The 26,448-nt window shown below is 50.7% G+C and overlaps 3 protein-coding genes across 3 annotated transcripts in view; 1 reads left to right on the forward strand and 2 right to left on the reverse strand.

The window, feature by feature from the left end:
• Positions 1–1,368: 1,368 nt before the first annotated feature.
• Positions 1,369–8,664, reverse strand: LOC118978949 (UL16-binding protein 1-like). Its single transcript, XM_037034784.1, has 6 exons — positions 8,657–8,664; positions 7,985–8,181; positions 4,135–4,389; positions 3,659–3,919; positions 2,899–3,018; positions 1,369–1,853 (listed from the first exon to the last, which is right to left on the reverse strand). Exons 1-5 carry the CDS (start codon positions 8,662–8,664, stop codon positions 2,939–2,941), a joined length of 801 nt encoding a protein of 266 aa, XP_036890679.1. The 3' UTR covers positions 1,369–1,853; positions 2,899–2,938.
• Positions 8,665–15,459: 6,795 nt separating this feature from the next.
• LOC118978966 (UL16-binding protein 1-like) lies at positions 15,460–21,871 on the reverse strand. Its single transcript, XM_037034795.1, has 4 exons — positions 21,569–21,871; positions 17,613–17,867; positions 17,138–17,398; positions 15,460–16,477 (listed from the first exon to the last, which is right to left on the reverse strand). Exons 1-4 carry the CDS (start codon positions 21,663–21,665, stop codon positions 16,371–16,373), a joined length of 720 nt encoding a protein of 239 aa, XP_036890690.1. The 5' UTR covers positions 21,666–21,871; the 3' UTR covers positions 15,460–16,370.
• Positions 21,872–24,896: 3,025 nt separating this feature from the next.
• The window catches only part of LOC118978950 (retinoic acid early transcript 1E-like), a 2,344-nt gene continuing 792 nt past the window's right edge, over positions 24,897–26,448 (forward strand). Inside the window, exons 1-3 of the mRNA XM_037034785.1 lie at positions 24,897–25,162; positions 25,416–25,688; positions 26,342–26,446. Of these exons, the coding sequence (XP_036890680.1) occupies positions 24,979–25,162; positions 25,416–25,688; positions 26,342–26,446 (562 nt within the window). The 5' untranslated portion in view covers positions 24,897–24,978. The remainder of the gene's footprint in view (positions 25,163–25,415; positions 25,689–26,341; positions 26,447–26,448) is intronic.

The raw sequence follows: 26,448 nt of genomic DNA on the forward strand, positions 1-26,448 counted from the left end.
AAAACTCCTTTCCTCTGCCCTAAGAGTCCTACACCCCCCTTTCCCTATGAACATGATATTTCATCCTGAACTCCAAGCTGCCTCAGGGGTTACTCATTTTCCCAGAATATGCCCCATCTGTACCAGAGGCAGACATGTTCACAAGCTTCTGTTCGTGTTTCTCTTGTTAATCTGGTTTTTATCACAGGGTCTCAGCCAAGAGGCCAGAAGGCCAGAGGGAAAAACAGCTTTCCTCCCATTACAGGTGTAAGGAGAGTGTTGACCTCCATTCTTTTCCCTGTGCTCTCCATGATTTCTGAGTCAGCCTCTGTGGATTCCTCTCTCTCTTGATTACGGTCTCATTCCTTCCCTTTTAGCACATCCAGCAATGTTTTGTTGAGTGCTGAACCTTGTGAGTTTGTACGTTGGGAACTGCCTGCGGCCCCTCAGGAGCAGGCTGGGCACCAGAGGGAAGCTGGCTGAGTGCCCAGCCCCCAGGGTCCATGGAGGCCCAGCCTCCTGTAATTCCTCACCTTTGACACCTAGATCCAAACTGTCTTCTTTCTGCCTTCCTCCTGCTCCCCAGGCCCCTCCACTCCTGGGAAAGCAGCCTAGTCTCAGGCTGCTTGGTGGGGCACTTAGGTCCTCCTCAGTCACCTTGCACCAGGGGTTAAGCCTGACCCCTGTGCCTGCTGCTCTGTGGACAGGATCCTCCCCTTGTGACAGCTCATCTGTACCCACCATGCCACTGCCCCACCCAGGTCCTGGTGCATACATTCCCTGTGCTGCTGGTGCCACCACCTCCCACCTGGGCCCTTTCTGGGCAGTGGCTCTTCTCTGACCCAGTCAGTTGCCAGTCACAGTTGGACACTCTTATTTGATAATCAGCTTTGCACTTCAGGGCCCATTCTTACAATAGAGACAGGCAGATCCTGGCTATTCTTTTAGAAAACTAGAGGATAGTCATTTCTTACATCACTGGCAGAGTAAAGTATTTTCTCCTCAGAAGGAATCTTAGTTTGGGGCCCACAGGGAGCCCCAGGAATGCAGCCTTAACCCCAAAGCTGCCCGTGTTCCTCGACTTCCCTTCCTCAACCATGTAGTTCTGCCTGGTTCCACATAGACAGGGCACTGTGAGGACGAAGACAACAGTGGAGTAAAGAAGTGAACACTTAGTGTTAGTGCAGAAAAAAGTGTTTGTTGTATTTATAATCCAATTTAACACTGTATATTCCTGACAAGAGAACTGTGATTTGCCAAGACATTAATAAAAATTGAAGTGTATATTAAAAAAAATTTTAAACCTTTTTTGTTGAAATATAATACTCCAACAGTGAAATGTACAAATCTTAAATCTTCAGTTTATCTTCAAAAAGGAAATCTACCTGCATAAGAGCCTGTTGTGTCAAGTCATAGGTCACACCCAACGTGTCCACTATCTGACTTCTATTTTCAATGGTCAGTTTTCTCTGTGTTTGAAATTGATACAGTGGAACCCACCGTAGAGTACACGTTCTCTTGTGCATGACATTTTCTGTCAACAGCTTATCTCTGAGTCATCCATATTTTGTGTAGCACTCTATTATTTATTGAGTTCTATATAGTGTTCCATTTGTAAATAAATCACACTTTATTTTATTATCCCAGACATCATAGCACACGATAACATGCTGATAAGTACATTAACTCCAGGTCATTTCCACAGAGCAGAAGGCACGAATGTTGCATCCGCTGTAGCACCACAACCTCCTGGAGACTGTAAGGGCTGCAGCTCCTGGTCACAGGTGAGCAGCTGGGGATGATGGAAAGGTGGCCGACCAGAAGGGACATGTGTGGAACTAGACCCATTCTCAGGATCTCCTGAGCAGCATCTTCTGTGATCAAAAAACACACACACGACAGTCAGACCCAAGTCCTGCTAAGGACAGGAGGGGCAAGGACTCAAGGGGCCAATGCACTGCTCTGCCCTCTACTGAGTCCTGATTCTACAACACCACTGAGGAGCCCTGTGTAAAGAGAGGGGCCTGCATCCCTGTTCGTCTAGCACTGGGGAGGGCTGCAGACAAACATCCTTCCCTCTCCTCTGTCCTTGCCCTGGTCCCAGCACACCAATCTGAGAATCACTGTCCCTGCCCTGCCCCGTGCATTCCTGCCACAGTCAGAGGTCAACATCCAACTCCACCAGCAGCTCAGCTCAACCAGTCTCCCCAGTCACCTTCACTCAAGGCAAGGGCCCTCAGTGGCTCTGGATCTGAGGTCTGGAGGAGGCTGGCTGCCAGGTGATAGCACCAGGGTTCAATCAGGAGTCCCAGGGTCTGCAGAGAAGTGGCCCCCTCTGACCTGGTCCTGCACCATGCCTACTGTTCAACCGCTGCCTTACCTACTGTCCCCCAAGCAACACTCTGTGCAAATGGAGCAGTAAACACCAGCCTTTTGAATTGGGTCTGCAACCCCTTCCATCCTTCTTCCTGGTATTAGACCCAGGCCCCCTCCATTTAGACCCCTGGATAGTCCTTGTCCCTTGGACACACCACAAGCACCCACAATACTGGTCTCACCTGAATGTGAGCCCTGCACTGTGTGCCTGCTGACACCCCCACCACAGACATTGGGCCCAAACACTCTCTCCCAACAGAGACTTTGAGTCAAGACTGAATCACTAAACCGCTGCAGCACCAGCAGGCCTCAGGCCTTGGTGTGGGCCCCTCTCTGTCCCTCTGGCACTAACAGTGAGGAGACGGCAGATCTGAGGGCTCAGCTTGTCCATGTGACTGTTACCAAGTGGCATTAAGTCTTATTGTCCTGGTCTCATTTCCAGGATGGGAAGGTTCAGTAAGGGGGAGGAGTAGGAAGTCACCTTCCAGGTCCTCGCTGCAGGCCATCTGCCCCTCACTTCCCACTCAGTTCTGCCACCCATACCTGTTACAGTAAAGGACCCATCCTAGGATGCCGAGTGGGATTAAGATAAAAATCGGTGTGAGGATCCAGATGATATGTTGTGAGAGACAGTCAGAACCGCTGGTGCCACCGTTGGTGCAGCTGCAATGGAAACACCAGAGCATCAGCTTTGTCCGGAACCCATTTGCTGCCCCAGGTGACCATATGATGCAGACATCCTATGACGCAGACAGGTTCTATGCCTCTACTGTGGCAGCCCCTGTAACACATCCTGTGACTGGAACAAAGAAAGGAAATGGGCCCTGTCCCCTAAGGGCTCATACAGCTTTGAAGGAAGCAAAGGTTCCAATATACCCAGTCCCTCCTTCTCTGATGGAAGAGGAGGTGACACATGAGGAAGGCAGCAGAGCAGTCCTCACAGAAGCTGACATCGGAGGTGGTATTGAAGGATGTGCAGACACAGAGCAGGTGAGACGAAGAGGAAAGTGATGTGAGAAGAGGGCACAGTGCCAGGAACAGGACTGAAGAGAGAGCGAGGCCCGCGTGGTTGGGGTCAGCGGGAAACCCACAGTGAGTGGTCCAAGGCTCTGTGCGGTGAGGGAGGGACTCGAGGAGGAGAGAGGGGAAAGGAGGGACGTGGGACAGGCCTGCAGCCGTTATTTAAAAAAAAAAAACCCATGTAGTTGGACTACTTTCTCAAACCACAAACAATACACAAAAATACAGGCACAGCGTCAATATCATTTCAAGAGACCTACAACTTTGTCCCATCTACAGTTACCTTTTGTGTCCAGAACTCTGCTCTGATTAAGCAACTTCACACAATCTCCATGTGAGATCACAACAAGGAGATTGGTCACATATCTGTCACTCTCCAGTGTCTCCTTTAATGATCTACATCCAGGATGCAACTCTGTCCAGCTTCTGTTCTTCGAGTCAAAGCGGAGACACATCTGTCCATTGAAGCCAAACTCCCAGAATGCCCTGGGCTGTCCAGTGAATTTCTGCTGACACATCATGTGGCCCTGCAGGGAGAGAGAATCTGTCCCCACCCACCATGGGAAAGAGGTCAGCCTTGGGTCTTGACCTAGTAGCCAGCCCTCTGCTCCCCTCCTGTCTCCTGGTCCTGCTCTCTCCTCTGTGTCCTGCCCTGGCTGCTGGGCCTCTTGGGCAGAATAAACTCCAGTATTCACATAAACACAGTTGTTCCCTACCCTACAACACTGTTCTACTTCTACCTGGATCCTGCAAACTTACCAAAGGCTTCATAAATATTTTGTCGATTGTCCAGCAGTGCCTTCCGGAGCTCTTCCACCAGGTCCTTCCAGTGTTCAACCAGTTGATTCCAGACCTCTGTGGCATTCAACATCACTCCCAGGGGATTTATGGGTTTGGCTTTATGACTACTACAGGTATATTTTAAAAATGTGGTCCCATTGATCTTGCCTCGAACCTCACACCATGATGGTCCACTGGCAGAGACATTGAATGCATAGCAAAGAGAGTGGGCATCTGTGAAGGAGAAAATGCAGGTGAAAGTTGGGGCTGAAAGAAAAGTGACCATGAGCATCTCCCCCATCTCTGTGCCAACAAGTGACTCCCCTGACACCTGAGCTGGCAGACCAAGGACTGACCCTCTCTGTCACCTCTCTTCACCAGGTGAAGGCCAGTTCCCCTCCCTTGTTTGAGGGAAACCAGGAGGCCTCTGCGTGGCAGAAGCCACACATAAACCACACGTCTCCAGACACGTCCCCTCTGCCCACCAGGCCAATACGCATCATCATGCAGTCCACAACCAATCCAGGGACATGCCGGGAGGCTATGGAGGAAAACTCTAGATTCCAGAGGATTGCCAGGAAGCAGCCCAGTGCCCTGCGGGGACACGGAGAACGTGTAGGGGGCTGCTCCTGACAAAGCTGGGTGGTGAGAGGTGGGGGATGTGAACAGATCCCAGTGGAGGACAAGGGACAGTGCACGACTAGGGGGTCATGACAGAACAGCCCTGGGCGATGGCGCCAACCTGCTGCTGGGATGGGTCCTGTCAGCTTGGAAAAAGGCATGGCTGCCGTGCATGGAGCAGAACAGGCAGAACTCCTGAGGCAGGTAGTAGAGGAAGGGCTCAGCTGGCTCAGGGAAGAGAATATGCCAGGCGGGGTATAGTATGAAAAGGCAGAAAAGTGTCCAGTCAACCTTGCTCTATGGGGAAGCCTGAAGCTAACTCTTGTTTATTGAGGCAATCAGGAGAGCGTGGACGAGAAGAGCACCAACAAGCTGAAAGATGACTCTTGCTGAAGGTCATGAATGGTGGTAGGAGTCCCTGTACCCCCAAATGGCTGCCAGCAGTAATGGGGGTGACAGGTGTCGACACAATAAATCACAGGTACAGGTCCTCTGGGTCAGGAGCTAAGGAGGTAAGATGATCAAAAGGACTCGGAAGGTTGGAAATCGAGACATGACTCAACCACAGAGCAATGGCTATGGCTCAGCACAGGGTGATCTTAGAGCCAAAATGGATGGACAGCCAACCTGGATACTTAGGGATGGATTTGAATAACTACAACAAACAGAGACAAGACATAAAGATGGATGAGGAGGAGGTTGAAATGGCCTCCCAACAAAAGAACGAATCCTTAGGCCAGTTTCCAGAGCTGAGCCACTTCTCAGAGCCAGACTCATTAGTAGAGGGAGAGGGGGGGCTGCACTGAGAGGCCCCCCAACACCCCAGCAAGTGCGAACTCCTTCCCCAAAGACCCACATGGCCGTGCACCGGGGCAGGTGTGCACTGGGAGGAGGAGCTACTCACACATTTGCACTTGGTCTGGGTGTGGGTGGGCATAATTTACAGGGTCATGGTGATGCATGGGGGTGGGGTAACACACAGACACCTGCCCAGGTCCTGCACACAGGGGGGTTGTTGGCCCAGATCCACCCAGTGATCGTTTCACATTTCCCAGGTTTGCAACAGGAATGAAAAGTCTTTGCAGTTGTTGAACTATTTGTGGACCAAAGGCTGCCATAGAAGGGAAATTTAAGTACAATATCTTCAAACTGCCTTCCCCCTTTTCTAAATAGAATATTAAAACAATATTTTATCCCAGATAAAAGGAGAGAGTGAGTAGCAACCTTAAACCCTAAAGAATGAAGGTGTATGACCCATAGCCTAGAGCCATTTCATAATAGTCTGGCCTGGAGTCTTTCTGTAAATAAGTCGCTATTGAATATTTTAGGCTGTGCAGACCACTGGTCTCTTTGCAACTACTGAACTCTGCTCTAGCTGCATGAAAGAAGCTGTAGACAATGGATCAATTAATTAGTTAGCTGGACCCTCCACTTGGGCCCTATGACCCACAGAATCTAGGTTTCTAGAGGTATCTGTGCTAGGGAAAGTTGCTATGGGGACTTCAAGGCATCCTCTGAGCAGAATCACATCACAGACTCATAGGGTCAGAAGAAAGGCCACGTCAAGGGCAGCAGGGAAATCCACACCATTTAGAGATGGCCTGATAGAGACGACGCTGCTGGCTATGAAATAATCAGATTTGCCCAGCAGGAGTGTCATTAGCTAAGGCAGGCTGAGTGCTCATAAGATAGAGGTGAATTCTCTGGCATAAAAAGGAGCAGGGTCACAGGCAACAATGCAATGCAGCAGAAGGTGGCCCCCATGTTGACACCAGAATGTACCAGCACCACCCTCTGCTCACACCTATGGCTTCCTGCACTGTCTCCCACGCCCCTTCCACCCAGGAAGCAGTCCACACAAGGAAGGGGAGCACAGTCCCCACCAGGGGGACCTACACCCTCTCACACTCCCTCCATCAGAAGCCACAGGCAGGACAAGGCGGGTCCTGAGTCTTCAGCAAAGAGTACAGGCCCCCAGGGGGAGGATTCCTTAGGGAAGTGATCACCTATACGGGGGACTTCCTATGCACCCTGACCCTGGGCTGAGCAAACTGGGAGAGTGGTTACATCTGGTCCCCTAGTAGTTTGCATGTTGTTTTGCCTGCTTTTCCACAATACCTCGAGAGGTGCCCAGGGACTATAGAGACAGTTGAGAGGTCTGTAAGAACAGAAAATTTTATTCTTTACAAAAAATTTACTGTTTGTCCTTTATAGAAAACATTTGCAGCCCCCTGCCCTAACCTATGGACTTTATCTGCTGCTTCCTCCTCTGTGGGTAGAAAATGTGGGTGTGGGACCAAAGGGGAGAGAGGGCCCTTCCTGACCACCAGCCCCAAGATCATTCTTCGGGAAAACGTGCCCCCACCCCCACCCCTCCTGCTCTAGGATCTGTGGGCCTGGAGCTGAGACTTCAGCTGAGTGTGTCATCAGGGGATGGAGACAAGGAGACACTTGGTGGAGAAACTGATCAGAAGGCATTAGAGACACCGGTGTTCTTGGAACCCCCCAAGGACTGGATAACAAAACACAGTGAGCTGGGGAGAGGAGCAGCATTCCCCAAAGAAAATGGTGCTGAATGACCCTAAGCTGCAGGCAGACCCACTTTGTAAATTCAAGGCTCAGAGCAGTGACTCATTAGGAGGAAATGGCTGGTGAAGGGAGGGCTGGCCAGGGCTACAGGTTAGTGGCCCTGCCTGCAGAGCCCAGGGGGGAGTTCAAGGGGCATGGCAGTGGGGAGGAAGGCGGGCTGCCTGGGAAAGTCCTGAGAGCACAGTATCTTGGCGTGCTGCTGTCTCTGGGCCGCGACCCAGAGGAAGCGGCGCAGTCAAGGGGCAGGGGCTCCCAGGTCCCCAGGAGGACGACGGGAACAGGGGCAGGAGAGCGGCCTGGGGATGATACGTGCTTGTTTCAGCGACTTCTCCTTCCCACCTCCCTTCTCCTCCAGTGGACGCGCCCCACCTCGCTGGCTCCTAGTCACCGCCTCTCTTCTTGCCTGAATGCAACTACCTGGCCTGGACAGCGACGCGAACCGAGCCTGTGCCGGGGATGGAGGAGGGGGCGGCGTCCCCACAGGCCATAAGGTTGGGAACTGCCTTGGGCACTTCGTCGGTATCCGCGCCCCTGACGCCCCTCGACCCCACTATTCCCCTCCTCCCTCCCCCGCCTCCCTTGCTCAACCACCCTACAAAGGGTTACATCCCAAACTCACCGGCCAAAATCCGACCACGTTGTTCTGCCCGGGCATACCATGGCAGAACGGCCAGGGCCAGGAGGATAAGGCTGAACTTACACCGGGCGGGCTCCAGGGCGAACAGCGTCCAGAGCGCCAAGCGGCTTTGCGGAGAGGAGAGGAGTCTACAATGACCGCCTGGGAAGTGTCCTCGAGATTTCCTCCCCCACCCCGCCCTGCCGCACCGCCCCCCCCCCCCCCGCCCGCGCCTTTTTCCACAGTGGGTGTCGTTTCTGAACAGGGCAGGAGGCGACCAGGGTGAAGAAGTATATATCCAGGGAAGGAGCGCGAGAGAGGGGAAGGGGAGTGGACCGTTGGGGCATGCCTGCTTGGAGCCCCCGGGCAACGCCTGCCCTCCACCCACCTACAGCAGCTAGGGCCGGCCGAGGCTTGCTCACCACTGCACGGCAGACACCGGCCCACCCTCCGGAACAAGAGCCACATGCACACACTGCCTGTGTCTCTCACACTCACATGGACGCACACTCCCAACCCACTTTCTCCCCATCCACCCGCACAGCCCAGGACAGAGGAAAGACAGATGTCTCCTTAACTAATTCTACAAGCCCTGTTGACACCACACAAAACCCACCCCACCTCGCACACTTGCAACACAACATCTCTTACTCCATCACTCCTCCCCAGCCCTACCAGCCCATATCTGCAGAAGTAGGAATGAGCGCCCCCCACCCCAGGTGTGGTGAGAACAGGGGGTGCTCTGGCAGATTCTCCACCCATAGGCACCAACAAACCACCACAAGCCCCTACCCAGCTCACAAGACTTTACCCCACAAACCCTGCCTCATCCCCAGGGCGCCCCATCCTGCAACTAACCAGCGCCCTCTGCAGCAGGTAACTGAACCTGCAGCCTCAGACACTCATTTCAGCACATCTGTCCCCAAGAACTGACTGCTTCTCACCCAACTCACTTGGCTCGCCCAATTCTGTGGGGTCCCAAGAACACTAGGGCCTCCAATACCTTCCAGTCTATGAAGTGCTCTGACCCCTTCCTCCTCCAAGTGGCACCTTATCCCCTCGCTTGAGGACCCTCCCAGCAAAAACCTCTGCACCTGGCCCAGGAACTCTAGGCTGGAATGCACAGGGAATGCCTTTGCCAATTACAGGGAGTAATTTTGCCAAAGTATGACCTGGGAGAGCTGGCAGAGAAGGGCCCCCCCTCTCTCCCCTTTGGTCCCAAATCCACACTCTCCACCTGCTGAGGAGGCAGCAATATATAATGGCCATAGATTCAGGCAGGAGGCTGCAAACTGTTTCTAGAGAAAGGACAGATAGTGATGTTATTTATGATCATTGCAGGGCCGGTCCTGTCTCTGTGTGCACCACACACCTCCACATTTGTGGTGACAGGCACCCAAGACAACCTGAAAATGGACAGAGAACCAGATATGGCCACTGCACTATCAATACTTTACTGCCCAATACTAGGTGGTATATAGGGTGTCACAGATAAGGGTGACCTGTCCAAACTGTCCACTGTGCACTGAAGACCCAGAACAGTTTGCTGCCCTGCAGCTTGTGGGTGAAGTGAGTGTCAGAGGGCCTGAGCCCTGCAGCAACAGGCCACTGCTTCCCTGTGATCTGAAGGCAGAATTCCTGGTTCCAGAGGCCCTTTCAGACACTGCAGGAAGTCACAGGTATAACCTAAGGGTAGTGCTGAGGCTACATGTCTGGTGTCAAGATCAGGGACACCTGTCTATGCATCTTATATGTTCCCTATGACTCTGATCATTTCAAAGCCCAAAGAATCATGTGAATCTTATCACAGCTGGGCCTGTCTCACCCAGTGACACTGATGATGAACAATTTCCAGATCCATAGCCAGGGGCCTCATCCCTACCAGACCCCAGTGCTTTAGCAGGAGCCTCTTTAAATGGTGAGGATTTTCCTGCCACAAGTGACATGGCCTTACTTCTAAACATTAGGGGATGGCATTGTGACTCTCCAGTAGAGATGCCATGAAGTCCCCATAGCACTGTGTCCTTCCACAGATACCTCTGTATCATTGGTCTTCTGGGTCTTATGGCAAAGAGAATGCATAGCCACATCCATCCTTTCAATTACTATCACCACTTTCATGCTACCACAGAGCTCAGTACTTGCAACAGACTCTGGTCTGTAAAGCCTGAGATATTTCACAGATGCCCAGCTATACACAGTCTTCACACCAGACTGGCAATAAAATGGAGCTAGGAGAGGGAGACACCCCTGCTTCCTTAGAGCTTTTTAAGGCTGGTACTCTTCTCTGTTATTTCATTGAAGATAAGATACTGTTTTAACAATCTCTTTGGAGCAAAGAGGAGAAAATGTAAGATGACCTTCCCTACTCTAAGATAGGGTTTTTTATAGCAGTAAGAAACTGTTTGACATTAAACCAGAGGTTTTCAGACAAGATAGGGTTCCTTACAGATGTAAGACAAGGGTATCCCTACAGTGTAGCACTCATGCCACAAGTAATTCACTAAAAAAAGGTTTTCTGTTCCTGTTACAAATCTGGGGGATGTGAAATGACCACCATGCAAATTGCTGTACCAATGACACCTCTGCATACAGGACCCAAAACAGGTGTCTATTTATTACCTGGGCCCCACCCCATGCATCACTGTATTCACAGGACCAGGGATGATACTTCCGATCCCTGGGGGTGACGTCAACTCACACACTAGGCCCAACATCAATGTCTGGGTATTTTCTGCTCCCCAGTGTACACACTGACCGGGTCAATAGCCACACGGCCTTTGCTGTCAACTTGAGGGGTCCCTGATGATTGGGTCCCACCCACTCCTTCTAGTAATGGGTTCCAGGTCTCAGAAGAGCTGGATTCTGGAAACTGGGCAAAGGATCCAGCCTCTTTCTTGGGAGGATGCTATTACCCTCCTGTTTATGCTTGTGTTTTTCTTTTTATTATTTAAATCCAGCACTCTCTCGGTTGGCTTTCACCCATTTTGCCTCTAGGATTACTGTATTTTATGAGCCAAAGGCATAGTTTTCTGAGGGCCGGGCCCTTGATCACCATTCCAACCTTTGTGGCCTTTTTAATAATGAAGTGTGTCTTCTGAGATTTGAGCACCTATATCAGGAATATCATCACCACCTGCCAAGTCCGCGATCAAGGAGGGCATCACTGAACTTCTCCAAAATACGGGGGCCCTTCGCACTGTCAAGGAAGAAGAATTTTTTCTCTAACTTTCTAAGTTCTTCTGGCTGGTCTAAAAGTTAAAGTAACATCAGATGGATTAAATGAGAAAAGCAAATTTTAATTTGGTACATAGAGGATCTCAGAGAAATATGAGACCCTATGAAGTGGCCAAAGTAGGCAGTTTTTATAACCTCTGACAAAGAAACAATAATTTGTAAGGAATTGACCGGACAAAAGTTTGAGCTTGGAGGAGTAAATTCATAATGAAGTAATAAGGTTTGTCTGTATGGCTTCTTGGCTCTAAATTCCCTGTGTCTTGTGCTAAGGATGTCCCTCTACCTCGTGATAAAGGGAACGTGTCTTGTTTTTAGGGGGACAAAAGAGGGCCAGAGTGCCCTTCTTGCCCCAGCTATTCTTAAGTAACTTTAATTCAAAATGATCGATATGCCAAAGTGACACATTCTCCTGTGGCCTATCTTGAACACCATGTGGCCAGCTTCCTTGTATGTTTCATCAACGGCCCTCCCATTCTTAGAGCACAGTTGGTAGATATCTTATGCTCATTCTGGCTTTGCATACCATATCCATTCTGCCATATGTATTTATTTTATTTTATTTTTAATTATATTTTATTGCTTATATTGTTACAGTTGTCCAGGTTTCCCCCCCAGCCCTTTGCTTGCTTCCACCCCATTTCCCCAACTCCATCAGGCAATCCTCACACTGTCGTCCATGTTCATGGGTCCTGCATATGTGAGATATGTTCTTGAACTACTCTATGACCTATGCTGTACTTTGCATGCTCACGTTTACTCTGTAACTACCAATCTGTGCTTAATCCCTTCACCTTTTTTGTCCATCCCCTCAATGCCCCTCCCATCTGGCAACCATAAAATATTTTCTCACCAGAAGGAATCTTAATTGGGGGCCCGCAGAGAGCCCCAGGATTGTGGCTCCAACCCCAAAGCTGCCAACTTTCCTCAACCTCTCTACTTCAACCACTGAGGTCTGCCTGGTTCCATCTGGACAGGACACTCTGAGGACAATGACAACATTGGAATAAAGAAATGAATGTTGTTGTTTTTAAAAATACTTTATTTATTTATCTTTAGAGGGAAAAGGAAGGAGAGAAGGAGAGAAATATCAATGTATGGTTGCCTCTCGTGAATCCCCTGCTGGGAACTGGCCTGCAACCCAGGCATGTGCCCTGACTGGGAATCGAACCGTGATCGTGTGGTTTGCGGGCCTATGCTCAATCCATTGAGCTATACCAGCCAGGGCTCTGAATGTTGTTTTTTCCTTCCAGCCACAATGGAGGCATAGGTAGACACACTGTGCATCTTCCCACAACCAAAAGTAAGACAACAACAAATTTAAAAACGAAAGCAACCAAAACTGTCAGAAAATTGAGCTGTAGGGAAATCCAACAACTAAGGAGTTAAAGTAGGAACATTCATCTAGACAGGTAAGAGAGGCAGAGACAGGCACCCAGTGAGGACTCGCAGTAAAGTGGCAGCTGGTGGACTGGAGGCAGAGGCAGCTGGTGGAATGGGTGGTCCCACATTTGCATGGGGAGAAACTGGAGGAACAAAAAAAGGAGCAAGATAGACCATGCAACCCAGGGTTCCAGCACAGGGAAATGAAGCCTGAAAATCTCTGACTAAAAACATCTGTGGGGGTTGTAGCAGCAGGAGAAACTCCTAGCCTCACAGGAGAGTTCGTTGGAGAGACCCACAGAGTCCTAGAGTGTACACAAACCCACCCACCTGCGAATCAGCACCACAAGGGCCCAATGTACTTGTGAGTAGCGGAAGAAGTGAGTGCAAACTAGCAGAGAGCTGAACAGCGGCACTGTTCCCTCTCGGACCCCTCCCCCACATACAGCATCACCGTGCAGTGATGTAGTTGCCCTGCTCTGGTGAACACCTAAGGCTACGCCCCTTACTATGTAACAGGTGCACCAAGACAAAAAAATAAGGCCCAAATGAAAGAACAGATCAAAGTTCCAGAAAAAAATACAACTAAGCCACAAAGAAATAGCCAACCCATCAGATGCAGAGTTTAAAACACTGGCAATCAGGATGCTCACAGAAATGGTCTGAATATGGTCGCAAAATAGAGGAAAGGGTGAAGGCTATGAAAAGTGAATGAAAGGAAAACACACAGGGAGCCAACAGTGATGGGAAGGAAATTGGGACTCAAATGAATGGTTTGGAGAAGGAAGAATAAACATTCAACCAGAAAAGAATGAAGAAATGAGAATTCAAAAAAAAATGAGCAGAGGCTTAGGAACCTCTGGGACAATTTTAAATGTTCCAACATTTGAATCATAGGGGTGCCAGAAGGAGAAGAAGAATAAGAAATTGAAAGCTTATTTGAAAAAATAATGGAGATCTTCCCTCATCTGGCAAAGGAAATAGACTTCCAGGAAGTCCAAGAAACTCAGAGAGTCCCAAAGAAGTTGAACCCAAGGAAGCACACACCAAGGCATATCATAATTACATTATCCAAGACTAAAGATAAGGAGAGAATCTTAAAAGCAGCAAGAGAAAAGGAGGGAGTTACTTACCAAGGAGTTCCCAAAAGACTGTCAGCTGATTTCTCAAAAGAAAACTTGCAGGCAAGAAGGGTCTGGGAAGAAGTGTTCAAAGTCATGAAAGGCAAGGACCTACACCCAGCAAAGCTTTCATTTAGAATAGAAGGGCAGACAAAGTGCTTCCCAGACAAGGTCAAGTTAAAGGAGTTTGTTATCACCAAGCCCTTATTTTATGAAATGTTAAAGGGACTTACCTAAGAAAAAGAAGGTCAAAACTATGAACGGTAAAATGACAACAAACTCACAACTATCAACAACTGAACCTTAAAAAACAAAAACAAACTAAGCAAGCAACTAGAACAGAAACAGAAGCACAGTGGGAGGGAGGAGAATGGGGGAAATGTACAGGGAATAAAAAGCATAAATGGTAAGAATGAAGTAAACAGGGGTAGGTTAAGAATAGTATAGGAAATGGAGAAGCCAAAGAACTTATCTGTATAACCCACAGATGGGAACTAAGGGGCGGGGAATACGGGTGGGAGTGGGGTGCATGGTGGAGGGGAATAAAGGGGGGGGAAATGGAACAACTATAATAGCATAATCAATATAGTGTACTTAAAAAATGAATGCTTAGTATTAGAGCAGAAAAACATGTTTGTTGTATTTATATTTTAATTTAACATTGAATACTCCTGAGTAGAAAACTGTGAATTTGCTGAGATATTAACAAAAATTGAAGCCTATACTTAAAATTTTTTTAACTTTTTTATTGAAATATAATATTCCAACAGTAAAGGGTACAAATCTTAAATCTTCAGTTTGATTTATTTTCAAAAAGGAAATCCACTTGATACAACAGGCTGTATACTAGCCTGTTGTATCAAGTCATGGGTCACACCCAACATGTCCACTAACTGACTTCGATTTTCAATGGTCAGTTTTCTCTGTGTTTGAAATTGATACAGTGGAACCCACCATAGAATACATGTTCTCTTGTGTATGACATTTTCTGTCAACAGCTTATCTCTGAGTCATCCATGTTTTGTGTAGCACTCTATTATTTATTTACTTTTATATAGCTTTCCATTTGTAAATGTACCACATTTATCCATTCTAGTATTCCAGACATCATAGCACACGATGACATGCTAACTAAATTAACTCCAGGTCACTTCCACGGAGCACATGGCACGAATGTTGCATCCACTGTAGCACCACAACCTTCTGGAGGCTGTAAGGGCTGCAGCTCCTGGAGGTCACAGGTGAGCAGCTGGAGATGACAGAAAGAAGGCCGACCAGAAGGGACACATGTGGAACTAAGCCNCATTCTAGTATTCCAGACATCATAGCACACGATGACATGCTAACTAAATTAACTCCAGGTCACTTCCACGGAGCACATGGCACGAATGTTGCATCCACTGTAGCACCACAACCTTCTGGAGGCTGTAAGGGCTGCAGCTCCTGGAGGTCACAGGTGAGCAGCTGGAGATGACAGAAAGGAGGCTGACCAGAAGGGACACGTGTGGAACTAAGCCACACTCACAGGAGCTTTGGAGCAGCATCTTCTGCCATCAGAAAACACACGACAGTCAAACCCAAGTCTTGCTAAAGACAGAAGGGGCAAGGACTCAAGGAGCAAATGAACTGCTCTACTCCCTCCATTCAAGTCCTGATTTTAGAACGCCAGTGAGGAGACCCGTGCAAAGAAAGTGGCCTGCATCCTGGACCCCCTAGCACTGGGGAGTGTTGCAAACATCATCATTATTCTCACTCCCCCTCCTGCTCTCCTCTCTCCCTGGTAACATCACACCACTCTGAGAGCCAGTGTCCCTGCCCTGCCCAGTGCATTCCTGCTGCAGTCAGCTGTCTGCATCCCAGGCCACCAACAGTTCAGCCCCACCCATCTCCCCAGTCACCTCTGCTCAGACCACGGCCCCTCAGTGGCTCTGGATCTGGAGTCTGGAGGAGACAGGCTGCCAGGTGATCACACCAGGGCTCAGCCAGGAATCCCGGTGGTCCACGGAGAAATGGCCCCTTCAAACCTCAGCCTGAACAGTCCCTACTGTCCAACCACTGCCTTACCTGATATCCTAAAACCCCTTTCCCTGGGAACACAGTCCTGAACTCCAGCCTTCTGTGTTGTGTCTGCAAGCCCTTCCACCCTCTTCCTGGGATTAGAACCAGGCCCCCTCCTCTTAACCCTCTGGACAGTCCCCTTGCCCTGGACACATCCCATGCAGCCACTGTGCCAGTCTCACCTGAATGTGAGCACTGCCCTGTCCTGTGTGCCTGCTGCCCCCACACCACCCACCCTGGGCCCAAACTCTCTCTCCCAAAGAGAAAATCTGAATCAGGACTGAATCACTAAACCCCTGCAGCACCAGCAGGCCTTAGGCCTTAGTGTGGGCCCCTGCCTGTCCCTCTGGCACCAACAGTGAGAAGACAGCAGATTTCAGGGCTGAACTTGTCCAAGTGAGTGCCATCAAGTGAAATTACGCCTATTCTCCTGGTCTCACACCCAGGACGGGAAGGTTCAGTGAGGGGTAGGGTTCAGGGTGGGAAGTCAGCTTCCCTGTCCTCATTGCAGGACATCTGCCCCTCATTTCCCACTGAGTTCTGCCCTCTGTACCTGTTACTGTAAAGGACCCAGCCTAGGATGCCACGTGGGATTAAGATAAAAATTGCAGTGAGGATCCAGACCATCTGTTGTACGTGATGGTCATGGCCTTGGATGGGGCTGGGACTGGGGTTTTAGCTGGGGCGGTGGTTGGTGCTGCTGAGAGGAAACACCAGAGTGTCAGCCTTGTCCAGACCCCATTTATGAGGAGACGACCCCTCAGCCCTGCTGCACCAGGTGACCCTACGATGCTGACAGGTTCCAGCCCTGTGTGTGTGGCAGTCGCTGTGACAGCTCCCAGGGTTGGAACAAAGACAGGAGATAGGTCCTGTCCCCTTGGGCTCCTACAGCTAATGGATGAAGCAGGGTCACAACATACTCACTCCCTCCTGCTGTGACAGAAGGGAAGGTGACACATGAGGAAGGCGGTAGAGCAGTCCTCTGTCCTTCTGTGAGGACAGAAGCTGACATCGGAGGTGGTACTGAAGGATGTGCAGACACAGAGCAGGTGAGAGGAAGAGGAAAGTGATGTGAGAAGAGGGCACAGTGCCAGGAACAGGACTGAAGAGAGAGCGAGGCCCACGTGGTTGGGGTCAGTGGGAAACCCACAGTGAGTGGTCCAAGGCTCTGTGGGGTGAGGGAGGGACTCGAGGAGGAGAGAGGGGAAAGGAGGGACATGGGACAGGCCTGCAGCCGTTATTTAAAAAAAAAAAACCTTGTAGTGGACTATTTTCTCAAACCACAAACAATACACAGAAATATAGGCACATTGTCAATATCATTTCAAGAGACCTACAACTTTGTCCCATCTACAGTTACCTTTTGTGTCCAGAACTCTGCTCTGATTAAGCAACTTCACACAATCTCCATGTGAGATCACAACAAGGAGATTGGTCACATATCTGTCACTCTCCAGTGTCTCCTTTAACGATCTACATCCAGGGTGCAACTCTGTCCAGCGTCTCTTCTTTGAGTAAAAATGGAGACATCTCTGTCCACTGAAGCCAAACTCCCAGAATGCCCTGGACTGTCCAGTGAATTTCTGCTGACACATCATGTGGCCCTGCAGGGAGAGAGAATCTGTCCCCACCCACCATGGGAAAGAGGTCAGCCTTGGGTCTTGACCTAGTAGCCAGCCCTCTACTCTCCTCCTGTCTCCAGGTCCTGCTCTCTCCTCTGTGTCCCACCTGCCTGCTGGGCCTCTTGGGCAGAATAAACTCCAGTATTCACATAAACACAGTTGTTCCCTACCCTACAACACTGTTCTACTTCTACCTGGATCGTGCAAACTTACGAAAGGATTCATAAATATTTTGTCGATTGTCCAGCAGTGCCTTCCGGAGCTCTTCCACCAGGTCCTTCCAATGTTCAACCATTTGATTCCAGGACTCTGTGGCACTCAACATCACCGCCAGGGGACCGATGGGTTTGGCCTTCAGACTTCTACTGGTATGTTTAAAAAATGGGGTCCCATTGATCTTGCCTTGAACCACATACCATGATGGTCCACTGGCAGAGACATTGAATGCATAGCAAAGAGAGTGGGCATCTGTGAAGGAGAAAATGCAGGTGAAAGTTGGGGCTGAAAGAAAAGTGACCATGAGCATCTCCCCCATCTCTGTGCCAACAAGTGACTCCCCCTGACACCTAAGCTGGCAGACCAAGGACTGACCCTCTCTGTCACTTCTCTTCACCAGGTGAAGGCCAGTTCCCCTCCCTTGCTTGAGGGAAACCAGGAGGCCTTGCCTGGCAGAAGCCACACAAGAAACCACACATCTCCAGATACGTCCCCTCTGCCCACCAGGCCATCATCACTTATTCCACAACCAATCCAAGGACATGACAGGCAGCTATGGAGGAAAAATCTAGATTCCAGAAGATTGTCAGGAAATAGCCCAGTGTCCTGCGGGGACACGGAGAGCATATAGGAGGCTGCTCCTGACAAAGCTGGGTGACAGTGAGGTGGGGATGTGGACAGATCCCAACATTGGAGAAGGGACCTGTCATGACTGGGGGGTTGTGACAGCCCAGCCCTGGGAGATGGCACCAACCTGCTGCTGGGATGGGTCTTGCAAGGTTGGCAGAAGGCATGGCTGCCCTGCATGGAGCAGAACGGCCAGAACTCCTGAGGCAGGTAGTAGAGGAAGGGGTCAGCTGGCTCAGGGAAGAGAATATGCCAGGTTATTATATGAAAAGGCAGAAAAGAGTCTAATCAACCATGCTCCATAGGAAAGCCTAAAGCTAACTCGTGTATCAAGCCTATGAGGAAACCATGGATGAGAAGAACACCGGAATTCTCAGAAAGCTCAATGATGACTTTTGCTGAAGGTCATGATGGTGTAGGAGCCGGTGTTCCCCAAATGGCTGCCAGCAGTAATGGGGGTTGCAGATGTCAAGATAACAAGTCACAGGTACAGGTGCTGTATATCGGGAGCAAAGGAGGTAAGATGATCAAAAGGATTTGGGAGATCAGGAACCCAGACATGACTCAACCACAGAGCAATGGCTATGGCTCAGCACAGAGTGATCTTAGAGCCAAAATGGATGGACAGCCAACCTGGATACTTAGGGATGGATTTGAATAACTACAACAAACAGAGACAAGACATAAAGATGGATGAGGAGGAGGTTGAAATGGCCTCCCAACAAAAGAATGAGTCTCTGGGCCAGTTTCCAGAGCTGAGCCACTTCTCAGAGCCAGACTCATTAGTAGAGGGAGAGGGGGGGCTGCACTGAGAGGCCCCCCACACCCCAGCAAGTGCGAACTCCTTCCCCAAAGACCCACATGGCCCTGCACCGGGGCAGGTGTGCACTGGGAGGAGGAGCTACTCACACATTTGCACTTGGTCTGGGTGTGGGTTGGCATAATTTACAGGGTCATGGTGATTCATGGGGTTGGGGTAACACACAGACACCTGCCCAGGTCCTGCCCACAGGGTTGTTGGCCCAGACCCATGCAGTGATCATTTCACATTTCCCAGGTTTGCAACAGGAATGAAAAGTCTTTGCAGTTGTTGAACTATTTGTGGACTGAAGGTACCATACTAGGGAAATTCAAATACAATATCCTCAAACTGTCTTCCCCTTTCTGTAAACAGAATGTCAAAACAGTATTTTATCATGGATAAAATGAAACAGATGAGTGCCAACCCGAAACCCTAAAGAATATAACTAGGTGAGCTGGGGAGGGGGCAGGACTCTGCAGGGAAGTGGTGGTGAGTGAGCCTAGGCTGCAGGCAGATGGGCCGCTGAGTTCCAGGCTCAGAGCAGTGACTCATGAGGGGAAGTGGCTGGTAAAGTGACCAGGCTGCAGGTCTGAGGACCTGCCAGCACAGCCCATTGGGAAGGTCAAGAGGGCAGGGCAGTGAGGAGGAAGGAGGGGTTTTGCCCGGGAGAGTACTGAGAGCAGGTATCCCTGTGTGCCCTTGTCTCTGGGTCACGACACAGAAGAAACATTGTGGTCGGGGGCAGGGGCTCCAGGTCCCCAGAAGAACCAGGGAACCAGGGAAGGGGAGCGGCCTGGGGATGATCCGTGTTTCCGTCAGTGGCCTTTCTTGCTGTGCCCTCTTTCCCTTCTCCCTCAGCCCTTCTCCCCCGGAGAATGAGCCCCACCTCACTGCCCCCATGCCACCTCCTTCCCGTCCCTTTTCTAGCTTAAAGGAAATCACCTGGCCTGACATCGACCCGAAATGAGACCTCAAAGGGTATTAAGGAGGCAGCAGTGTGGCCACTGGCTGGAAGGTCTGGAACTGCCCTGGGTACTTCACCCTGATCAGCAAACTTAGTGCCTCTGCCCAGTCCCACTACCCCCCCTCCCTCCCCCAGCCTCAGCCCTTGTGGTGGAACCTGGTCAACAGAGTCCGTCTGTTGTGGCTCATGGAGAGAATAAATGTATAGGCAACAGTAATCTTGTGGAGAAAAGGGGAATAGACATGACTACTCTCTCAAGGGGAGAGTGTCTATGGTGCCTTGCCCACTCCCTCAAGAGGGGAGTGCCTCGACCCTTGTCTAGACAGGCTTTTATTGTTTTTCTGGGGTCTTATATCAGAGAAAGATTTATTATCTATTACATAGAATAGATATGCATTGTCTACATTTTAGGTACAATCAAGGAAATGAAAATAACATGCAGAGGGGAATGGTGATGGGCCAATTAGCTCTGTCCTTGGGAGAACTCAAACAGGCTTTGGAAATTACCTTGAAGACAGACAATACACATTTGTTGTTTCAGATCAGGGTGAGGGAGTTGTAGCAAGAGCAAGCCATAAACAATCTGTATGCATTTTCTAGGCCTGATTCCCACGGGAAAACTCAGTGTGAAGGTCTGGCTCCTGCCCACCACCTCACTTCTATAGGTTTTCCATACAGAGCTGAGTCACATTTGCCAGACCAAAACACACGGTCCCGTACACCCCTCAACTTAACCACCCCAGGGGGTTACATCCCAAACTCACTCCTCAGATTCCAAACAGAATCCTCTGCCCGGGCACAGTTCAGGAGCAGGACCAGGACCAGGAGAGTGAGACCTAACTTAGACCTGGTGGACTTCAAGGCGCAGGGGTCTGAGGGCGACGCTGCTTTGGATAGAGGCGCCTGCGCAGAGAGCACAGGACAGTGTCCCCGAGACTTCGTCCCCCCCATCACCTTCCCCCCACCCCCGCCACGCCGCCTTTTTCCGGAGTGCAGGTCGTTTACGTACTGAAAGCGAGGTGGACAGTAGACGACCCGGGGGGAGAAGCACTGCCAGAGGAAGGAGGAGAGAGGGAAGGGAGAGTGGGAATTCCGGGTGGGCCTCCTCGGAGTCACTAAGCCAGGCCCCCGCCTGCCCCCGCGGGCAGCCCCACCCACTCCGGTTTGAATAGTTTCTTCCTGGCACACAGGAAACCGCACAGTCAGGGGCAGGGGCTCCCAGGTCCCCAGAAGAACCACGGGAACCAGGGCAGGAGAGCGGCCTGGGGATGACGCCTGTTTGCTTCAGCGGCTCCTCTTTCCCTCCTCCGTTCTCCCTGGCAGATGCGCCCCACCTCATCACCCCAGCCACCCAGCTCCCTGCCCGGCACCGCGACCCCAAATGAGCCCGGGCAGGGGACTGAGGAGGCAGCGTCGCCAGCGGCTGGAAGGTTCTACGACTGCCCTGGGCACTTCATCCCCTTCCCCGACCTTAAAGCCCCTCCACCCCACTACTCCCTTCCTCTCTCCGCGGGACCTTCTTCTTCAACCACCCCACAAAGGGTTACATCCCAAACTCACCGTCCAGAGTCAAAACATGAAGCGCTGCCCAGGGACAGTCCAGCAGCACGACCAGGACCAGGAGAACAAGGCCGAGCTTGGACCCTGTGGGCTCCATGGTGCACAGCAGTCAGAGTGCCAGGCTACTTTGCAGAGAAATGACTGGACAAAGCGCCTGGGACAGTGTCCTCGAGGGTTCCTCCCCCCGACTTTTAACTGGGTCAGTGTCGCTTCCGTACAGGGAGCGAAGTGGACAGCAGGTAACCAGAGTGAAGAAGTATTACTCGGGAAAGGAGCAGAAGAGAGGGGAAGGAGAATGGGAGGTCTGGGCACGACTGGTGTGAGTCCTTAGGCCTGACTCAGCCCCCCCCCCCCCCCCCCCCCCCCCCCCCCCCCCCCCCGCACGCAGCCCCACCCACTGGGTTTGTCCAGTGGCAGCGCAGCTCACGGATTAAGGAAGAGAGCACTCCTGGTCCTGTTCCTCAACAGCAGCCCCGCTCCCTGCCCCTCCACACACACTCTCTCCTCTCAAACTCTCTCTCTCTTTCTCTATCTCACACACACACACACACACACACACACACACACACACTCACACACACACTCTCAACTCACTTTTTACCCCCATCCACCCGAACAGCCCAGGACAGAGGAAGACAGATGCCTCCTTAACTAACCCTTCAAGCCCTGTTGACACCCCACAAAACCAACCCCACCCCCACACTCCCAACACAGTTTCTCCCCAGCACTACTCCTCCCCACCCCCACCAGCCCACATCTGCAGAAGTAGGAACCAGCTCCCCTCTGGCACCCCAGGTGTAGTCAGAACATGGGGTCCCCTGCAGGGTCTCCACCCACAGGCACCAACAAACGACCACAAGCCCCTACCCTGCTCACAAAACTTTACTGCACAAACCCTCCATCATCCCCAGGGCTCCCCACCCTTGCACTTCCCAGCCTGCTCTGCTAGGTAATCATTTCAGACACTTCCCTCCCCAGGGACTGCTCCTCACCCAGCTCACCCATCCTGTTATGACAGGATGACCTGGGAAGGCTGGTAAGGAAGGGCCCCCCCTCTCTCCCCTTAGGTCCCAAACCCACACTCTCCACCTGCTGAGGAGGCAGCAACATATAATGGCCATAGATTCAGGCAGGAGGCTGCAAACTGTTTCTAGAGCAAGGACAGATAGTGATGGTATTTAGGATCCTTGCAGGACGATTCTTTCTGTCTCTGTGTGCACCACACACCTCCACACTTATGCCACGCAGCCAGAGACAACTTGCAAACACACCGGGAACCACATGTGGCCACTGCACTATCAATACTTTGCTGACCCAACACTAGACACATATAGGGTGTCACAGATATGGGTGACCTGTCCAACTGTCCACGGTTCACCGAAGACCCAGAACAGTTTGCTGCCCTGTGGCTTGTGGGCGGAGTGACTGTCAGAGGGCCTGAGCCCTGCAGCAACAGGCCACTGCTCCCCTGTGCTCTGCAGACTGAATTCCTGGATCCAGGGGGCCTTTGAGACACTGCAGGAAATCACAGGTGTAACCTCAGCACAGCGCTGGGACCACATTTCTGGTGTCAAAATCAGGGACACCTGTCTATGCACCTTATATGTTCCTGGGACTCTGATCATTTCAAAGCCCAAAGAATCACTTCTACCTTATCACAGCTGGGCCTATCTGATCCAGTGACACTGATGATGGACAACTCTCAGAGTCCAGAGCCAGAGCTGTTGTCTCTCCCAGCCCCCAGTGTTTTACCGGGAGCCTCTTCTAATGGTGTGCATTTTCCTGCTACAAGTGACATGGCCTTACCTCCGTAAACTAGGTGACTGTGTGTGATTCTCCAGTAGGGATGCCATGAAGTCCCCCAAAGTACCGTGTCTTACCACACATACCTCTAGTGCTATTGGTCTGCTGGGTCTTAGGGCTCAAGAGCAAGGTCCAGCCACATCCATCCATTCAGGACCTGACTATCACCGCTTTCATGGCTCCACATCAGAGCTGAGTCATTGCAAAGTCATTGACTCGGTCAATATCGGTCAATATCTCGGTCTGCAAAGCCTGAGATATTTCATAGATGCCCAGCTATACACAGTCTTCACACCAGGCTGGCAATTAAATGGAGCCAGGAAGGGGTACACCCCTGCTTCCTTAGAGGTACTGAGGTTGGTACTCTGCCCTGTTATTTCATTCAGAATAATACTGTTTTAAAAATCCACTTGGAGCAAAGAGGAGAAAATGTAAGAAGGTTATCATTGAATGTCCCTACTGTGTAGCCCTCATGCCACAAGTAATTCACCAATGAAAAGATTTTCTATTCCTGTTACTAATTGGGGGAGTGTGAAATGATTACGACGTGGATTGAGGAACCAAATGACACCTCTGTGGGCAGGACCTGGGGCTCATGTCTATTTATTCCCTGAGACTGAACCCCATTCATCGCTATACTAACAGGACCAATGATCATACTTCTGATCCCTGTGAATGATATCAACTCACACACTAGGCCCAACGTGAATGTCTGGGTATTTTCTGCTCCCCAGTGTACACACTGACCAGGTCAATAGCCACATGGCCTTTGCTGTCAACCTGAGGGGTCCCTGATGATTGGGCCCCACCCACTCCTTCTAGTAATGGGTTCCAGGTCTCAGAAGTGGCTCAATTCTGGAAACTGGGCAACAGATCCTGCCTCTTCCTTAAAAGGCTGCTTTTAGCTTCCTATTTATTTTTGTGGGATTTTTTCCTTCTTATTATTTAAACCCAGCACTCTCTGGGTTGGTTTTACCCATTTGCCTGTAGGACTACTGCATTCTATGAGCCAAAGGCATAGTTTTCCGTGGTCTGGGCCCCTGGTTTGCATTCCAACCTTTGTGACCTTTTCAGTAATGGCACTGTGTGTGCTTATGATAGTTGAGTGCCTATATCTGCAATGTCTTTTCCACCTCTGAAGCCAGCCATCAGGAACGGCCATCACTGAGCTTCTCCAAAATGCTGGGGCCCTATGTGTCCTATGATGTCATTCTTCCCTTTATGTTTTAATCCCTGTCTGTTTTTAAACTTGATTTTAAGTCTTGGCAGGACACATATAATTTTGTATTTTTGTACTCACAACTTGGTGGATGTAACTAAAAACATCTGTCAGATGAATCCTCTGGGTAACAGGGTCCGTGGTAGCATCAGAGTATTTTACTAAACCCCAGACAGTTAAAGGTGAGACAGGACCAAGGCTGCAGAGATGCAGGGACCTGGGGTGGAGACTCATCTCTCAGCAGCCAGGCCCTTCACAGGGAGTCCCTAGGCCACCCCTCCGTTTTGTTTTGTTTTGTTTTCCCACAGATGCACACTCTCTTGTCATCGACCTCACTGTCCAATCCCAGTCCAGACCTGGACAGCCCTGGTGTGAAGGCCAGGGCTCAATGGATAAAGAGCTTATCCTTCAGTACAACAGTGACAGCAATGAGGTCAGACCTTTGGGTCCCCTGGGAGAGAAGCTAAAGACCACCACAGTGTGGACAGAATTGCCACAAATGTTGGGAGACATGGGGCGAGACCTCAGGATGATCCTGCCTGTCATCAGTGTGGAGGGAAACAAGACCAGGGGTAAGTGAGGGGAAGAGAGGGGAGGTGGGGACAGTGAGCAGGAGAGGGGGAAGGAGTGGGCAGAGGCAGGGAGGGGCTTGGTGGGAAGGCACTGAACCCTGGTCCAACCTCACAGCCATGGCGACCCTAAGGGCAAGAAAAGGGCACGGTGTGCAGAGGATGTTACAGCCCTTACATGTGCAGGGACATGCGTGACTGCAGGAGTCGGCAGAGCTCTCAGAGGCAGGGTGACGCCCCTGTGTGTGCATTGCAGGTCCCCCCATCCTGCAGGCCCAGCTGTCCTGTCAGTGTGAGGCAGGACGATGCACTGGTGGGCCCTTGAAGTTTAACATCAGTGGACAGACCATCCTTGTCTTGGAACCAATGAGCAGGAACTGGACAGTTGTTAGTCCTGGAGCCAGAGGGGTCAAGGAGGACTGGGAGAAGAATGAACGGGTGGAGTTTTTCAGGAAGTTCTCAATGGGAGATTGCACTCTCTTGCTCAGGGACTTCTTAGACCACTGGGGGAAAGTGCTGGAGACCCCAGGTGAGTGTGCAGGGTGCCGAGGATGTGGTAGGTCTCATTAAGGATCTAACGCCTTCCTTGTGTCTGTGACAGTGTATGTGTGTATAATGGAAAATTTGACAGATGGAGGGACTGGTTGATTTCCTGGTGGACTTCCTGTCTGGGAAGCCAGGGCCCGCCATGGGCTTTCCCACCAGCTTCCAGTATCCAATCCCACCTCCCTGAGCACAGGAGTTCACTAAGCAGTGATTCAGTCATCAGGCACTACTAGATGGTCCTGAAATCTCTAGGCATTATAATGCTTCCAGGCCTTCTCTTTTCCCCATGTTCTAGTCCTCCTATAACCAGGTCAAAGGTCACCTCTTATGCAGCCTTCGCCTGACTCTTTCCTCAGGCAGAATTAAGCACCCCCAATTCTGTCATCCTCAAAAAGGTCTATGCAGAGTAAACTTGCCAAACTGTACTATAAACAGATGGACATTTACTGTCCTGCCCAGTAGAACGTGAGACCCTTGAGGACAGAACACAATCCCTTTACATCTTTATACCCCTGGGCCAAACAGGGTGGCTGTCACATGATGAGTCAGTAAATACGGGGGTGACATGTGCTGCCCTGGGGAAGCAGGTGCTGTTAGGTGCCTTATATTTGATAGGATGTTTGCTTTTTGTTTTAGTACCACCATTACAGTCCTCAGCATCCCCTCCAAGTACACAGAAAAATATTTCATCAATTATCAGTGGCATCTTTGGCTCCATTTTCATCTCAAGCCTCTCCCTGGGT

The sequence above is a fragment of the Sturnira hondurensis genome, unplaced genomic scaffold (genome assembly GCF_014824575.4).
Source record: "Sturnira hondurensis isolate 20B ecotype Veracruz unplaced genomic scaffold, ASM1482457v3 Scaffold0022201, whole genome shotgun sequence".
NCBI lineage: Eukaryota > Metazoa > Chordata > Mammalia > Chiroptera > Phyllostomidae > Sturnira > Sturnira hondurensis.

Excerpts from the sequence above, each read along its gene's own strand:
- LOC118978949 (XM_037034784.1), bottom strand. Across the intron at positions 3,920-4,134 it reads AAATATTTATGAAGCCTTTG|ATTCTCTCTCCCTGCAGGGC; the intron begins GTAAGTTTGCAG and ends GGGTGGGGACAG. Across the intron at positions 3,019-3,658 it reads CAGAGTTCTGGACACAAAAG|CTGCACCAACGGTGGCACCA; the intron begins GTAACTGTAGAT and ends TTTCCATTGCAG.
- LOC118978966 (XM_037034795.1), bottom strand. The coding sequence starts at position 21,665 with ATGGAGCCCACAGGGTCCAAGCTCGGCCTTGTTCTCCTGGTCCTGGTC. Across the intron at positions 17,399-17,612 it reads AAATATTTATGAATCCTTTC|ATTCTCTCTCCCTGCAGGGC; the intron begins GTAAGTTTGCAC and ends GGGTGGGGACAG. Across the intron at positions 16,478-17,137 it reads CAGAGTTCTGGACACAAAAG|CAGCACCAACCACCGCCCCA; the intron begins GTAACTGTAGAT and ends GTTTCCTCTCAG.